This window comes from Acinonyx jubatus, chromosome B4 (genome assembly GCF_027475565.1).
Source record: "Acinonyx jubatus isolate Ajub_Pintada_27869175 chromosome B4, VMU_Ajub_asm_v1.0, whole genome shotgun sequence".
In the NCBI taxonomy this organism is placed as follows: domain Eukaryota; kingdom Metazoa; phylum Chordata; class Mammalia; order Carnivora; family Felidae; genus Acinonyx; species Acinonyx jubatus.
In genome coordinates, this window is record NC_069387.1 from 71,143,760 (window position 1) to 71,156,180 (window position 12,421).

The window sequence follows — 12,421 nt, forward strand, 5'->3', positions numbered from 1 at the left end:
TTTTCACATATACTCACACACATAAACATGTCATTCCTTTCACAAGCATTAAACCCTAACTGTAAGAAAGGAGACAATGAGCAAAATTATTGGAGGAAATATAATGCCTTCTGTACAAACTTTAAAGGTAAGAAAAACATCTTGTTAACACTTCAGCCTCCATAACCACAGCTCACATGGATAGTACTTTTCGTTTGCCTAGGCTTCGTGTTCTAAGTGTTTTTACCTGGAGTAATTCATTAAATCCTCACAACAGTCCTGTAAGTTAGTTCCCATTAGGATCCTTCATTACGTGGGCAAAGAAGTTGAAGCCCCAAAGGTTAAGTGATTTGCACAAGGTCCCACAACTAGAGGCATATCTGGGATTTGAATGCAGGAACCCGGTTCCAGGACCCTGCCTGTTAATCACTCCCTTTACTGCTCTCCACAGGTGAAAACCAGCCTCTCTGTGTTGCTGTAAACAACAGGACAGGTTTTACTTGGCCCTGAAATTCACATTTTTTGTAGCTTTTGTCTCTGGTAACAGTCTTCACAAGCAGTCAGACACATCGAGTACATGCTTTGGAGTAAGTCCAAGAAAGTAGATGTAGGGAAAACAGTTTAAACACGGAACCTTTAATGTGCATTACCCAGTGGCCGGAGAAAACGTGCCTAGGGAGGAAGCGACATCCTACCAACCGTGTACAAACAGTGCTTCAGACCCCCTCACTAACACTGGTCTATGCAGTCAAAAACAGATGAGTGAAATGAATCTTGTGCAAAAGCAGGTAGGAATAACTGCCAGTTTCAGATCTTAAGATCCAAGGGGAGAAGTGTGTGAAGCTTTCATCAGCAGATACCTGTGGCCATTTCCACGTTTCCTCAGGGCACCTCTGCAGGCTCCCCATCCTGTTCAGAATCTCACCTCCTGCGGGTGACCAAGACAACAGGTAGCACCTGCTGACCCTTGAACCAGGTGATCTGTTCTCTGCTGGAAGGAAACCTATCCCCTTCATGGATTATAACTGAGCAAAAACTTGAATGCCTATCCTAAAGAATATCACTTCAGGATATCCCATCACCCATCACTTCACACGTGCACCTTGTCCATTTGAGCATGGGGTTAATTTTTAAGTGTAAAAACACTATTAGTGAAGTAATAGTGCTGTGTAATTAGTGAAGTGCTGTCTTTATTGTGCTTCCAGATCCTATTGATCATCGCCTCAGTTATTGGGATCATTGTCTACAGGCTCTCAGTGTTCATTGTATTTTCTGCAAAACTTCCCAAGAACTTTAATGGGACAGATCCAATCCAGAAGTACCTGACTCCACAGACGGCCACGTCTATCACTGCTTCCCTCATCAGCTTTATCATCATCATGATTTTGAACACCATATATGAAAAAGTAGCAATCATGATTACTAATTTTGGTAAGGTCCTATTATAGCTTAGGTCATTTCTAAGACATTTTTGGAACCTGGTGAGAAATAGAGACTGTCTCTTTTAGGCATTTCAATTTCCATTTGTTACAAATTTTAGAAAATTTCAAGTGTAAACATATTTTATCTAACCTGTGTGGGAAATGAATTATCTACAGCTTTGCATTAGTAAAAGGGACAAAGCAAAGACAATCATTATAATGTCCAAGCTCTGTGTAAACAGATCAGTGCTGAATAATATTTTCAATTACATTAGATCACGTACCCTATTGTTGAAAGTAAATAGTCTCTTTATTACGAATAAGTGGAATAGGGTCATGGTTCCAGTGGCAAATATGCTCCTTTTTTGCTGAGAGGACAAGTAATCACAGTGTTGTGTGGCTTCCCCCCATGCTGTTCATATTAATATAGCTCTGTTCTCATCAGCTCCAGCTTTTGTAATAAATGTTTCTCTCTCTCTCTCTGGCTTGTATCCCAGGCAGCTGCTTCCTGGCCAGAGTTAAGCGCTCCCCACATGCTGCATATGCCTGGGTCATTCTCCGAATGGTCTGCTCAGTGGTCATCTTCTGAAAATGATCAGACTGATTTAAATTCTCAACTAGGAGGATGACCTGCTTCCTCTTCCCCAAATTCTCGTAACAAGTTCCCCCTTGTTTTGTTTGTTGTTTCAACAGTCCTACCTTATTGCAATTCAGGAAGACAAGAATATCATTTAGCAGGCTGTTCAAAAATAATTTTTTGTCCACTCAGACCTGAGAGAGAACAGCCTTTGCCCATTTGAAAACATTGGGCTTGTAAATTTTAAGGAACCCTTGAAGATTTTTGCCATGTGGGATATTGCATTCTTGGGGGAGGGGGCGGACTCTTGTAACAATGTGTGAACTTAACACAGCAGCTATATTAAGGAATTTAGAACAGCTTAAATGAAAACAGTGTGAATTGTATTTTTTTTAACATGTTAACTCATGTATCAGTGTCTTCGATTAGGGTCTCAAAGCTGTTCACAATTCTAAAATCTTGCCTTTATTTAACTACAGAACTCCCAAGGACCCAGACTGATTATGAGAACAGCCTGACCATGAAGATGTTCTTATTCCAGTTTGTCAACTACTATTCTTCATGTTTCTACATCGCATTCTTTAAGGGCAAATTTGTAGGTTATCCAGGAGACCCAGTCTATTGGCTGGGAAAATACAGAAATGAAGAGGTATGAGTATAGAATTGCAATCTCTTGACCATTTAAGCTGCTTTGTGTTTTCTCCCAGTTGCCCAGTGAAGAGTTTCTTCACCGTATGTTCTTCAGATTCTTTTTGCCTCAGCAGAATAAATATCAGAAAAAAATAAAATTAATCCTTCTCTATTTCACGTTAGACCCATCTAAAATTTAAATGAGATTTTCTTTTTAATATTCCAGTGTGACCCAGGCGGCTGTCTCCTTGAACTGACGACACAGCTGACAATAATCATGGGAGGAAAAGCAATCTGGAATAACATACAAGAGGTGTTACTTCCGTGAGTATTAAGTCGTATAATCTTGGGGATATGATAGGGGATGGGAGAGCCCACCCATCCAAATCATTTGCCTATGTGTTCACACAGCTGCATGCCTACCTCTAAAATGGAGTAAACTCTATTTAGTAAAAGTCTCCAGACAGGATGGTCCAACCAACGGTGTGAACGTATCCAGTGTTTAATAATTATGTTTTTAAAAAACCTACTTCTCTCTGTTTAACTTAAATCTCCATCTGCTACACTTTATGCGTATTAGCCCATTGTTGGTAGCTGACTGATCCCAGTCCATGGAGAGTTGGCCTTTTTTGGGACTGTGAACTATTTCCCTCACTTCTCAGGACTTTCTCCTCCCTTTATAGGATGGTTTAAAAAATCAACAGTTGTGATTTGTTGAGTTCCTAGTGTGTGCCAGCCACTCGTATTAAGTGCTTTGTAGATCTCTCTCATTTAATTTTTCAAACAATTCTTATTTTTATCTCCCTTATGCAAATGAAGAGCCTTTGGCCTAAAGAGGTTAAATGATTTATCCACATTTGCCTTGTCCATAAGAGGCTACTGTGGGATTCAAACCCAAGATCCTAGGACTCCAAATCCATGTGCTTTCAAGAAGAGCGGTTCTCTTGTGGTCCTAAGGCACCAGGATTACATAATGTTTTAAGAGATAATCATCTAAAATGATAACCACAAATGTTTTGACTTACTGTTCTTTCCCTAAGAAATGAGAACAACAGATGTTGGTGTAGGTCACACTGTCCTTTTCAATTTTCACTGAAGCCCTATCTTGTATCAAAGCGAATAGTCCAGGGCCATCTCAATTTCTGCACCTTTTCAGGGGGCTTATTATATTCATCTTTTATTGCTAAGATTGCCACCAACTTAATGGTAATAGGACAATGAAAAAAAAAACCACAAAACAACACAGATTTAATATCTCGCAGTTCTAGAAGTCACGAGTCTGACAGGGGTTTCAGTGGGCTAAAGTCAAGGTATTACCAGGGATGTGTTCCTTTCACAAGCTTCTAGGATGGATCTGTTTCTTTGCCTTTTCCAGCTTCTAGGTGTTGTCCACTCCTTGGCTTAGGGCTTCCTTTGTCATCTCAAAGCCAGAAATATTGTGTGTCTCTGACTCTTCTGTAATCCCATCCCCCTCCCTCTCTCTTCCACCTTTATTGGCCCTGGTGATTACATTGGGTCCACCTGCATGATCCAGGAAACTATAAAAGTCTGCTCATTTGCAACCTTAATTCCTCCTTTCCATGTGACTTTAACATATCCATATGTTGTGGGGAGTGGGACGTGGACATCTGGGGGGGGTACATTTTTCTGCATATCACACTTAACCTTTTCAAGATAATTTCTGACTCTGAGTTTCTGTGCTCACAAAACTTTTCATCTTCTTTCTGTGTCGCCTTCCACATCTGTACTTTTTGCTCACGCCAACCCAAAGGCAGAGTGTGGTTCCTCTCCTCAGTGTCCTCTAAAACCACTCACACAAGCAGTCTTTACTGACATTTGGGACACGGAGGCAGAAAAACAACTTTATTTTGAAATAAAAAACCTCCATCTTTTAAAAGTCTTTCACCCCACTATATAACTGGATTGTGTGTGTGTGTGTGTGTGTGTGTGTGTGTGTGTGTGTGTGTGTGTGTGTGGAGAGAGAGAGAGAGAGAGAGAATGAAAGCACACGAGTAGGGGAGGGGCAGAGGGAGAGCGAGAATCCCAAGCAGGCTCCGTGCTGAGCATTGAGCCCGACTCGGGGCTTGATCCCATAACCGTGATGAGATCATGACTGGAGCTGAAGTCAAGAGTCAGCCGCTCAACCGCTCAACCAACCGAGCCACCCAGGCGCCCCAGGCTTTGTAGGCTTCAGGCTCTGCTGCCTGTCTTTCCCCCACCACAGACAACTTCCCTCTCTTTCTTTCTCTTCCCTCCCCTAACTTCTCCTCTCTGTTCCCCATTACCAAGTTCCTGTTCTTTCTCTTTGCAGAGCCGTTAACCTCTTTTTTTTTTCTTTTCTTTCTGTATTTGTAGAGCAGGAACCTTTAGGTATCAATGTGTCCTTCTAGATTTCTTCACCAGGCTCATCCTCTGCCTTCAATGTAAAGTATCAGGGTCTGTCTCTAAACAGACACCCCCCTTTCCCACCCTAGCTCTCCCTTCTCCCCTCTCCCCCCTCATAAAAAAAGGGATTCTGGTCTTAGCTATAAAATTACTATTTTGGAGCCTTACAACTCAGTAAACAACCTTACCTTCACCGAGTTCATATTCAGATTTTTCCAAATGAGTAAAAGTAGGTCATGCACAAATATTGGGTTTATATATGAGAATAAATATATCAAATAGAGGAAAGGCTTAACTCAGATTATTAAAAAGCATTTTTCTGAAGGAAGTAGGCTAATTATTTAACACTAAATTTTGATGACTAATTGGTTGTCAGTGAGCTATTTTCTGATTTCAAAACCATAGTGGCTGGGTGGCAGCGGGGGTTGGGGGGGGGAGTAGATTTCTTAAACTGGTACTAAGAAATTGGTATGAAATGAAACTCATTCACATGAAATATTTAAAAATAAAGGAAGTATTATGTATCTGTGGTCTGTTTATACCTGCACTTCAAGTGAGTCTACTGTCGCACATTATCGCGACCTGAACTTTTCATTTGGATATTTCTACTCCTGGCCTAAAATATTAAGGGCAGTGTATTTTGAGTTATCTTTCCCTTGTCTGAAAACTGGGAATGCTAGATGTTAGCACTTGAGAGAGCAACAGGGGCTCTTCTCGTCTCTGCTTCTTTGCGTCTGGCTGCCAGCTTCCTTCTTTCTTTCTTCACACAAAGTGAAAGATCTATCAGTTATCCCTGCTACCCACAACTACCCTCACCCCCAAAATACACAGGGATGGAGAGAAAAGCCTTGTTAGTCGGTGACTGTTTTCACACTGTTAAAATATGTCAAAACGAACACAGTGAAATGAATGTCACCACAAACTTAACCTTCTTCCACCCCCACACCACCTGAGGTCCTTGGCAAGGACCCTTGGAGCAAACGGAGCAGCACATCTGGCACTGTGACCCAGCTTCCTTTTGGGGTCCCGCTAGCACCTAAATCGGTAGCTCGTATTTAGTGGGCATGCTCTGGTGTGAATGAGTGACTCCCATCCTTCAGATACAGCACATCAGCAAAGTAACAGAGTTGTTTGTTTGTACCCAGAAAGCAAGTTCAGAGCCCTTTGGCCTTCCCAGCCTCACTTAGTATTTTGATATTTGAGGCATTCCTGGGAATTCTGTTCCGTATTTGACAAAAGGCTGACACAATCCCTGCATTAAGCCATTCACTCTGGAGAAATTTATATGCTAAAATGTTAAGTAAAATAATTAAGTATCCAGAATGCCAGTAGCATTGTTCTTTGGCATTTAGATGATGGAGGGCTGTAATTTTTATCCTTTATATGTTTTCTGTATTTTCTACAATGGGTATGCACTACTTAAAGCAGGAAGGTGAGCTATTACAAGGGAAACTATCCCTTCTCAAGATCTGATTTGGCTAGAGGATGAACCAAAGATACACTGAGAGAACCCTAAATACAGTTATGCCTCACTATCCATACTCACTCTTTACATTCAGGAACAGTAAAATAGATTCAGATAGTGAAGGATGCTTATAATCAAAATTAGCAAATGGAAATACTGTAGAATATTCTACACAGAAATTGTGATTATTTGTAGTATGTGGATTAAATATGATAATAAAGATACAAAGAGAAAATGAGGTGTAAAGTGCTTTATACCATGCTTTACACATAATAAGGACTTACGGAAGGGTAACCTTTTACAATGCTGTTATTGCTAATGTGCATGGTAAATTCCTAAGAAAATTGTGTTGTAAACCCTGCTAGCAGAACAAAGATCCTACCCGTGTCTAGCATCTGTATTTTTAAAAAGCTCTCTAAGTGATTCTCGTGTGCAGTCAAGATTGAGATCTCTGCACTAGAATCCGTTATAACCCACTAGAAAACCCAAAAGACCACGAACAGTGATGGATGGATGACAGCCCAAGATTTCCTACTACAGATGAGTGGTTCGACTCAGGAAGACTGAACAAAAGGCTCAGAGCCTGGAGCTCAGAAAAGAAAGCTAGTCAGAAAGACTTCTAATATGACCTATTACAGGTGGAGGAAGGCAGTATCTTGAGAGAGGGAAGTACCAGCCAAGCCGGTCATACGAGTGGTTGCCAGGACAGAGGTTCCATCCTCAGTCCAAATTGTAATGGATTTGGGGCCCTGATAGCAAAAGACCTGCTTCTCTGGGGCTTGGAGACGGTTCAGTCAAGAGGCTGAGGCTGGAAGTGTGAGGCAGAGCCAAAAACAAAAAAGTAGAAACCAGGAATCTCGTTGGATGTCCTGAAGGGTGATGGATGTGTCGTCGTTGATGCCACCTGCCTCACAAGGGTTCTGTCATGTGTAAAACTGTAGGTTCCCAGGCCATGCTTTAGACTTGACTGATGCCAGAGCTTTGAGTTGGGATACAGGAAATAGCACCAGCAACAAGCATTCTGGGCCATTCAAAGTGCTGACATGAGATCCACTGATCCAAGCATTTTCGTCCCCTAGTCAGAATCCTAAGTAGCTTAGGCTGTATTTACAGCCATCCTGGCCTCAGCCAGTTAGCCTGTACTGGACAAAAGAAAATCCCGTGAAGGGGGTTTTGGTGTGTTAGGAAATGTGCTAAATATTTTACCTGTTCTGAATTAATCCTGACAGAATTTTATCCTGACAGGGTTTTATCACCCATTTTATTTGAACTTGACTGAAGTTAAATAGTAAGCATTGAAGTGTAGATTCACATTCAGGGGTGTCTGAGACCATGTCTCCTCCACTTTCTACAGCCGCCTGCTGTGTCCGTCATGTCATAGAAGAGAATGAAATGGGAAAAGATTGTGAAGCCAGGGGCACCGTCTGTTGTAGAGAAATCTCCCCTTTGTAAACCTCGGGGAGTGGTCAGTGAAGTTGACACAGGCCAGCCAGCAGTGGGAAACCTAATAGCATAATGAGCTATTTGTAACACGTATCTCCGTGGGGGGCAAGGGGAGTGCACAACCACACAGGTGCGCGTGCAACACACACAGTTGTCTTTACAGTAGCGTGAGGCCTTCTCATTTCCTGAATTTGAAATCTGTACAAGTATATTGTTTAATCAGCCAAAGCTTGGCCCAGACATTTGTATTTGACGTTCTTTGCTGCTGTTGTGCCTCTTCTGGTGAACTCCATGAGTAGACCACAAGCCAGCTGTTGCCTTAGGGGACAACGGTTCTTCAGGCTACAGGTGCACACCTCATTTCACTGCCAGACTTCAATCTATTTTCAGGAAAAAGAGCCATAGAAAAGGGGGAAACATTTATTTGGAGGCTTTGAGAAAGAAAATAACATAGAAGACGAGAGACGACTCTGTGGGGCCAGTGTCTGACAGAGCAGAGCACTAGGCTGTGTTTTCAGCCAGCTGTGCACTGTGACTTTGAGGACGCATTTTGCTTCTCTGGTCCTTGATTTTTTCAGCTTAAACTAGGGTCTTGGACCTGTTTCATCTAAAATGAAAATACATCACTTTTCTCTCAGAGCCCTTCAATGGCTCCCTGTTTCCCCCAGAGTAGAAAATGCCCAGATCTCCACAGTGGTCTCTTAGGCTCCCCACTCCTCAAAACTTCCAGCCTGGTTTCCTGCTAGGCCTGGACCACACCAGGCTCCATGCTGTCTGTCAGATGTAGGAGGCCTGTTCCTGCCTCTGGGTCCTATAGTTGCTGTTCTCTCTGCCTCTTCGTATTTTTATTCAAATGTCACTCTTGGTGAGAGCCCTTCCCTGCCACCGCCCCACTCCCCTACCACAAATGCCAACACTCCACTCCTTACTCTGCTTCGATCTTCTTCAGGGCACTGTTACCAGCTCGCATACCATGTCTGTCTTCATTTTATTTTCTCTGGTGACTTCATTCTGGAAAGACCATTGTGGATAATGGTAGGGAAATGGGGGGAAAAAAATAAAGTTGATCAAATGAAAGTCTTTTTAAAAACTAACTGTCCATGGGGCACCTGGGTGGCTCAGTCCTTTGAGCATCCAACTTCAACTCAGGTCATGATCTCATAGCTCCAGAGTTCAAGCCCCACATCAGGCCCTGGTGTCAGTTCAGAGCCAGCTTCAGATCCTCTGTCTCCCTCGTGCCCCACTCGTGTACATACATGCGCGCACGCTCTCTCTCTCTCTCAAAAATAAAATGAAAACATTTAAAAAATCAACTGTCCACGTGGAAAGCAGCTGGCAGAAAAAAATAATAGCAGTTACGATCTTAAAACTCAGTACATAGTGCTGCTTTTCAAAATACTTTCGGGTAAAGAGGAAGGAACAAAAAGAAATTTAGCATGAAACCAAGAAATTAATTTCTTGGGAGGATTATATGTTTAGCTTGAGATATCTGCAAAGTAATTGGATAATATTCTAATTGATAGTTTGATCTTTTTGACAGCTGGGTCAAGAACCTGATTGGGCGATGCCGCACAGTTTCCAGAGCAGAAAAGATAGCCCCGCGATGGGAACAAGACTACCACCTGCAGCCCATGGGCAAACTGGGATTGTTTTATGAATATCTTGAAATGAGTAAGTCCTTACTGAAGTTTTAGTTGATATAAAAATTAGATTGGAGCATGTTTTGGATCCCACATAATTACCTGGCATATTGAAATGAAGAGAAGCATGTTTTTCTCCACTAGATCAAAGTACACAATCAGGCTTTCAGATAAGGTGACTGTGTGGATCCTTGTCAATCTGTATGTTGTACAAAGCTAAAGATTTATTACGAAGCAGTGGACTGGAATATTCGTTGAGATACCTCCTCACCATACTCAGAGTACTCTAACCATGTTGTCTGAGAATGAACTCAGAACTATTATTAGAGGTGATTCAGCTTGTGCTGGAGTCCACGCAGGCACAGCTGTTGGCCGATACACTTCTGAATGAGTCATTGAAGCAAGCCTGGACAGAGAGCCTGTAGGCACATGCTGTTTCGTGGCAGGCAGGATCACAGGGTTCCCCTCTGACACCTCCCACCTGCCTGTAACAGCATCTCTATTTCTTCTGGCCCACGGTTTCTGCCTGGTTCTTTGACCTCATGGATAATCACTGGCTTGAATTCAGAACCATCTTGCTGGTTTGGGATTAAGAAGTTAGCACAGGTCCTTTCCTTCTTGAATGCTTTGTCCACTTGTGCAGTATTTGCTTGGGCTCTGTTTCTGTTCATTGGACTTGACCCTGAGCTCTTAGGTGCCTTTAAGTGGACACATCTCAAAACAGATTTCCAGAGGAAACACCATCTTTTCTATTATGCATAACACACTTACATCTTATTAGGAGGCTAACGATTTATGTGTTTTAGATCTGTGCCCTTTCAGCTAACCATTGCACTGAACTATAATTTTTTTCAGCTTAGGGGATTAGGAAAGGAGGCAGAACATTTTGGTTGACAGGCTGTGCATTTATGCAGAGGGGTTTGTGTGTTTGCAAAGATACCCCTTTGCAGTTCCTGTTTACAAGTCTGCAGATAGAGGATGGTTTTTATTAAATCACATTCTATATATAAAATAATTGCTTTTAAAAATATACATGAAACATGGAAACACATCTGCTTCTTTCAGTGATTGAAAGGTTCATCTTGTAGCACCTTCAGTCAACAATACTTTGCAGCCTGGAGTTAGATTTAAATTTCATTTTTGCTTTTGTTAGGTTTCGGGACCAGGTTCGTTTAAGGGTGTAGCTTCAGTACATAACGTAGAAGCTCTATTTATTTATTTATTCTGTTAATTTTCAAAAGAACTGTAAGAAAATTACCTCTGATTCCAAAATGAGTCATAATTGTAAATATTTCTTATTGGAGCTATTATCAGCATTAATAACAACATTCTGGGGCAGAATATCATTTGTTATTTTAGCACTGAAAACATACCTTGAAAAAATAGAGTTATTTTTCTGTAGTTGATTAGTCAAATAAAGAGCATTGTGAGAAAAAGTTATAGGAAAAGGTTGTGCTTTGGGGAGAAATTGGTATGACTTTTAGAGTTTCATAGCCTCATTAAAATAGTTACCAACAAAATAATTCGGCTTCATCCCACCCTACAAGAAAGGATAGAATAATGACTATTACAGAGATATTTTTTAGAATTATTAAATTGTTTTCCTATTATCTAAATAATACCTAATGAATTAGAAAAATTAATTTTTGAAAGCAGTCTGTTCCATACTCAATACCAGAGTGAAACTATTTTTTGTTATTTTACTTTGTGAGAGAGAGAATTTCCAAGTGCCTCTTGAATTATTTTTGTTTCTCTAAAATAAATATAGAGTGCCTTTGTCGATGGCCTCATTATAGTTTCCTCCTGCTTCTTCCCATATTCATTAATGACACCACCATCTACCTTCTTAATTATGCCTCCTAGCTGCTGAAGCCAAACATCTTCTGGCAAATGAGCCTGGAGCCTTGTATCCAGCCACCAGCTCTAGTCCCCTCTGCCCAGTGGAGGGGACTAGATCTCCCTTCTGCCTGAAACACCATTCTCTTCTCTACCTGAAGAACTCCTGCCAAGCCTCAGTAGTAACCCTCAGCTTTTCACACAGATTTGCCGCTCTTTTCTGTAGGCATTAATAGTACTTGATTCCTGCCTTGATGGCATCTGGTTGTGGGTATGCCTGTCCCCTGGCTAACTAATCCTGTTCGAGGTAGCTACAAAGCCTTTGCATCTCTCAGTCTTCAGCTGGAGCACCACTGTCTGGACCTAATACTCATAGATATTTATTCAAGTGACCTGAGCTTGGAGTTTCAACACATACATACAACTGCTAGTTGAGTTTACGTTAATATTGCCCCCACCATCCTACTGAAGTTCTTTTTTTTTTTTTAGTTTTATTTATTTTTTAAAATTTATACCCAAATTAGTTAGCATATAGTGAAACAATGATTCCATGAGTAGATTCCTTAATGCCCTTACCCATTTAGCCCATCCCCCCTTCTACAACCCCTCCAGTAACCCTCAGTTTGTTCTCCATATTTATGAGTCTCTTCTGTTTCGTCCCCCTCCCTGTTTTTATATTATTTTTGTTTCCCTTCCCTTATGTTCATCTGTTTTGTCTCTTAAAGTCCTTATATGACTAAAGTCAAATGATTTTTGTCATTCTCTGACTAATTTCTCTTAGCATAATACCCTCCAGTTCCATCCACGTAGTTGCAAATGGCAAGATTTCATTCTTTTTGATTGCCGAGTAATATTCCATTGTATATATATACCACATGTTCTTTATCCATTCATCCATCAGTGGATATTTGGGCTCTTTCCATACTTGGGCTATTGTTGATATTGCTGCTATAAACATGGGGGTGCATGTGTCCTTTTGAAACAGCACACCTGTAAAGCACACCTTGGGTAAATGCCTGTAGTGCAATTGCTGGGTCGTAGGGTA

The 12,421-nt window shown here is 41.3% G+C and overlaps 1 protein-coding gene across 2 annotated transcripts in view; it reads left to right on the forward strand.

Annotated features, from left to right (window-relative positions):
- The window catches only part of ANO6 (anoctamin 6), a 194,512-nt gene that overhangs the window by 162,499 nt on the left and 19,592 nt on the right, over window positions 1-12,421 (forward strand). For both annotated transcript variants that reach the window (XM_027035950.2, XM_027035952.2), the window contains 4 exons: window positions 1,185-1,410; window positions 2,457-2,626; window positions 2,834-2,931; window positions 9,441-9,571. In XM_027035950.2, the coding sequence (XP_026891751.1) occupies window positions 1,185-1,410; window positions 2,457-2,626; window positions 2,834-2,931; window positions 9,441-9,571 (625 nt within the window). The remainder of the gene's footprint in view (window positions 1-1,184; window positions 1,411-2,456; window positions 2,627-2,833; window positions 2,932-9,440; window positions 9,572-12,421) is intronic.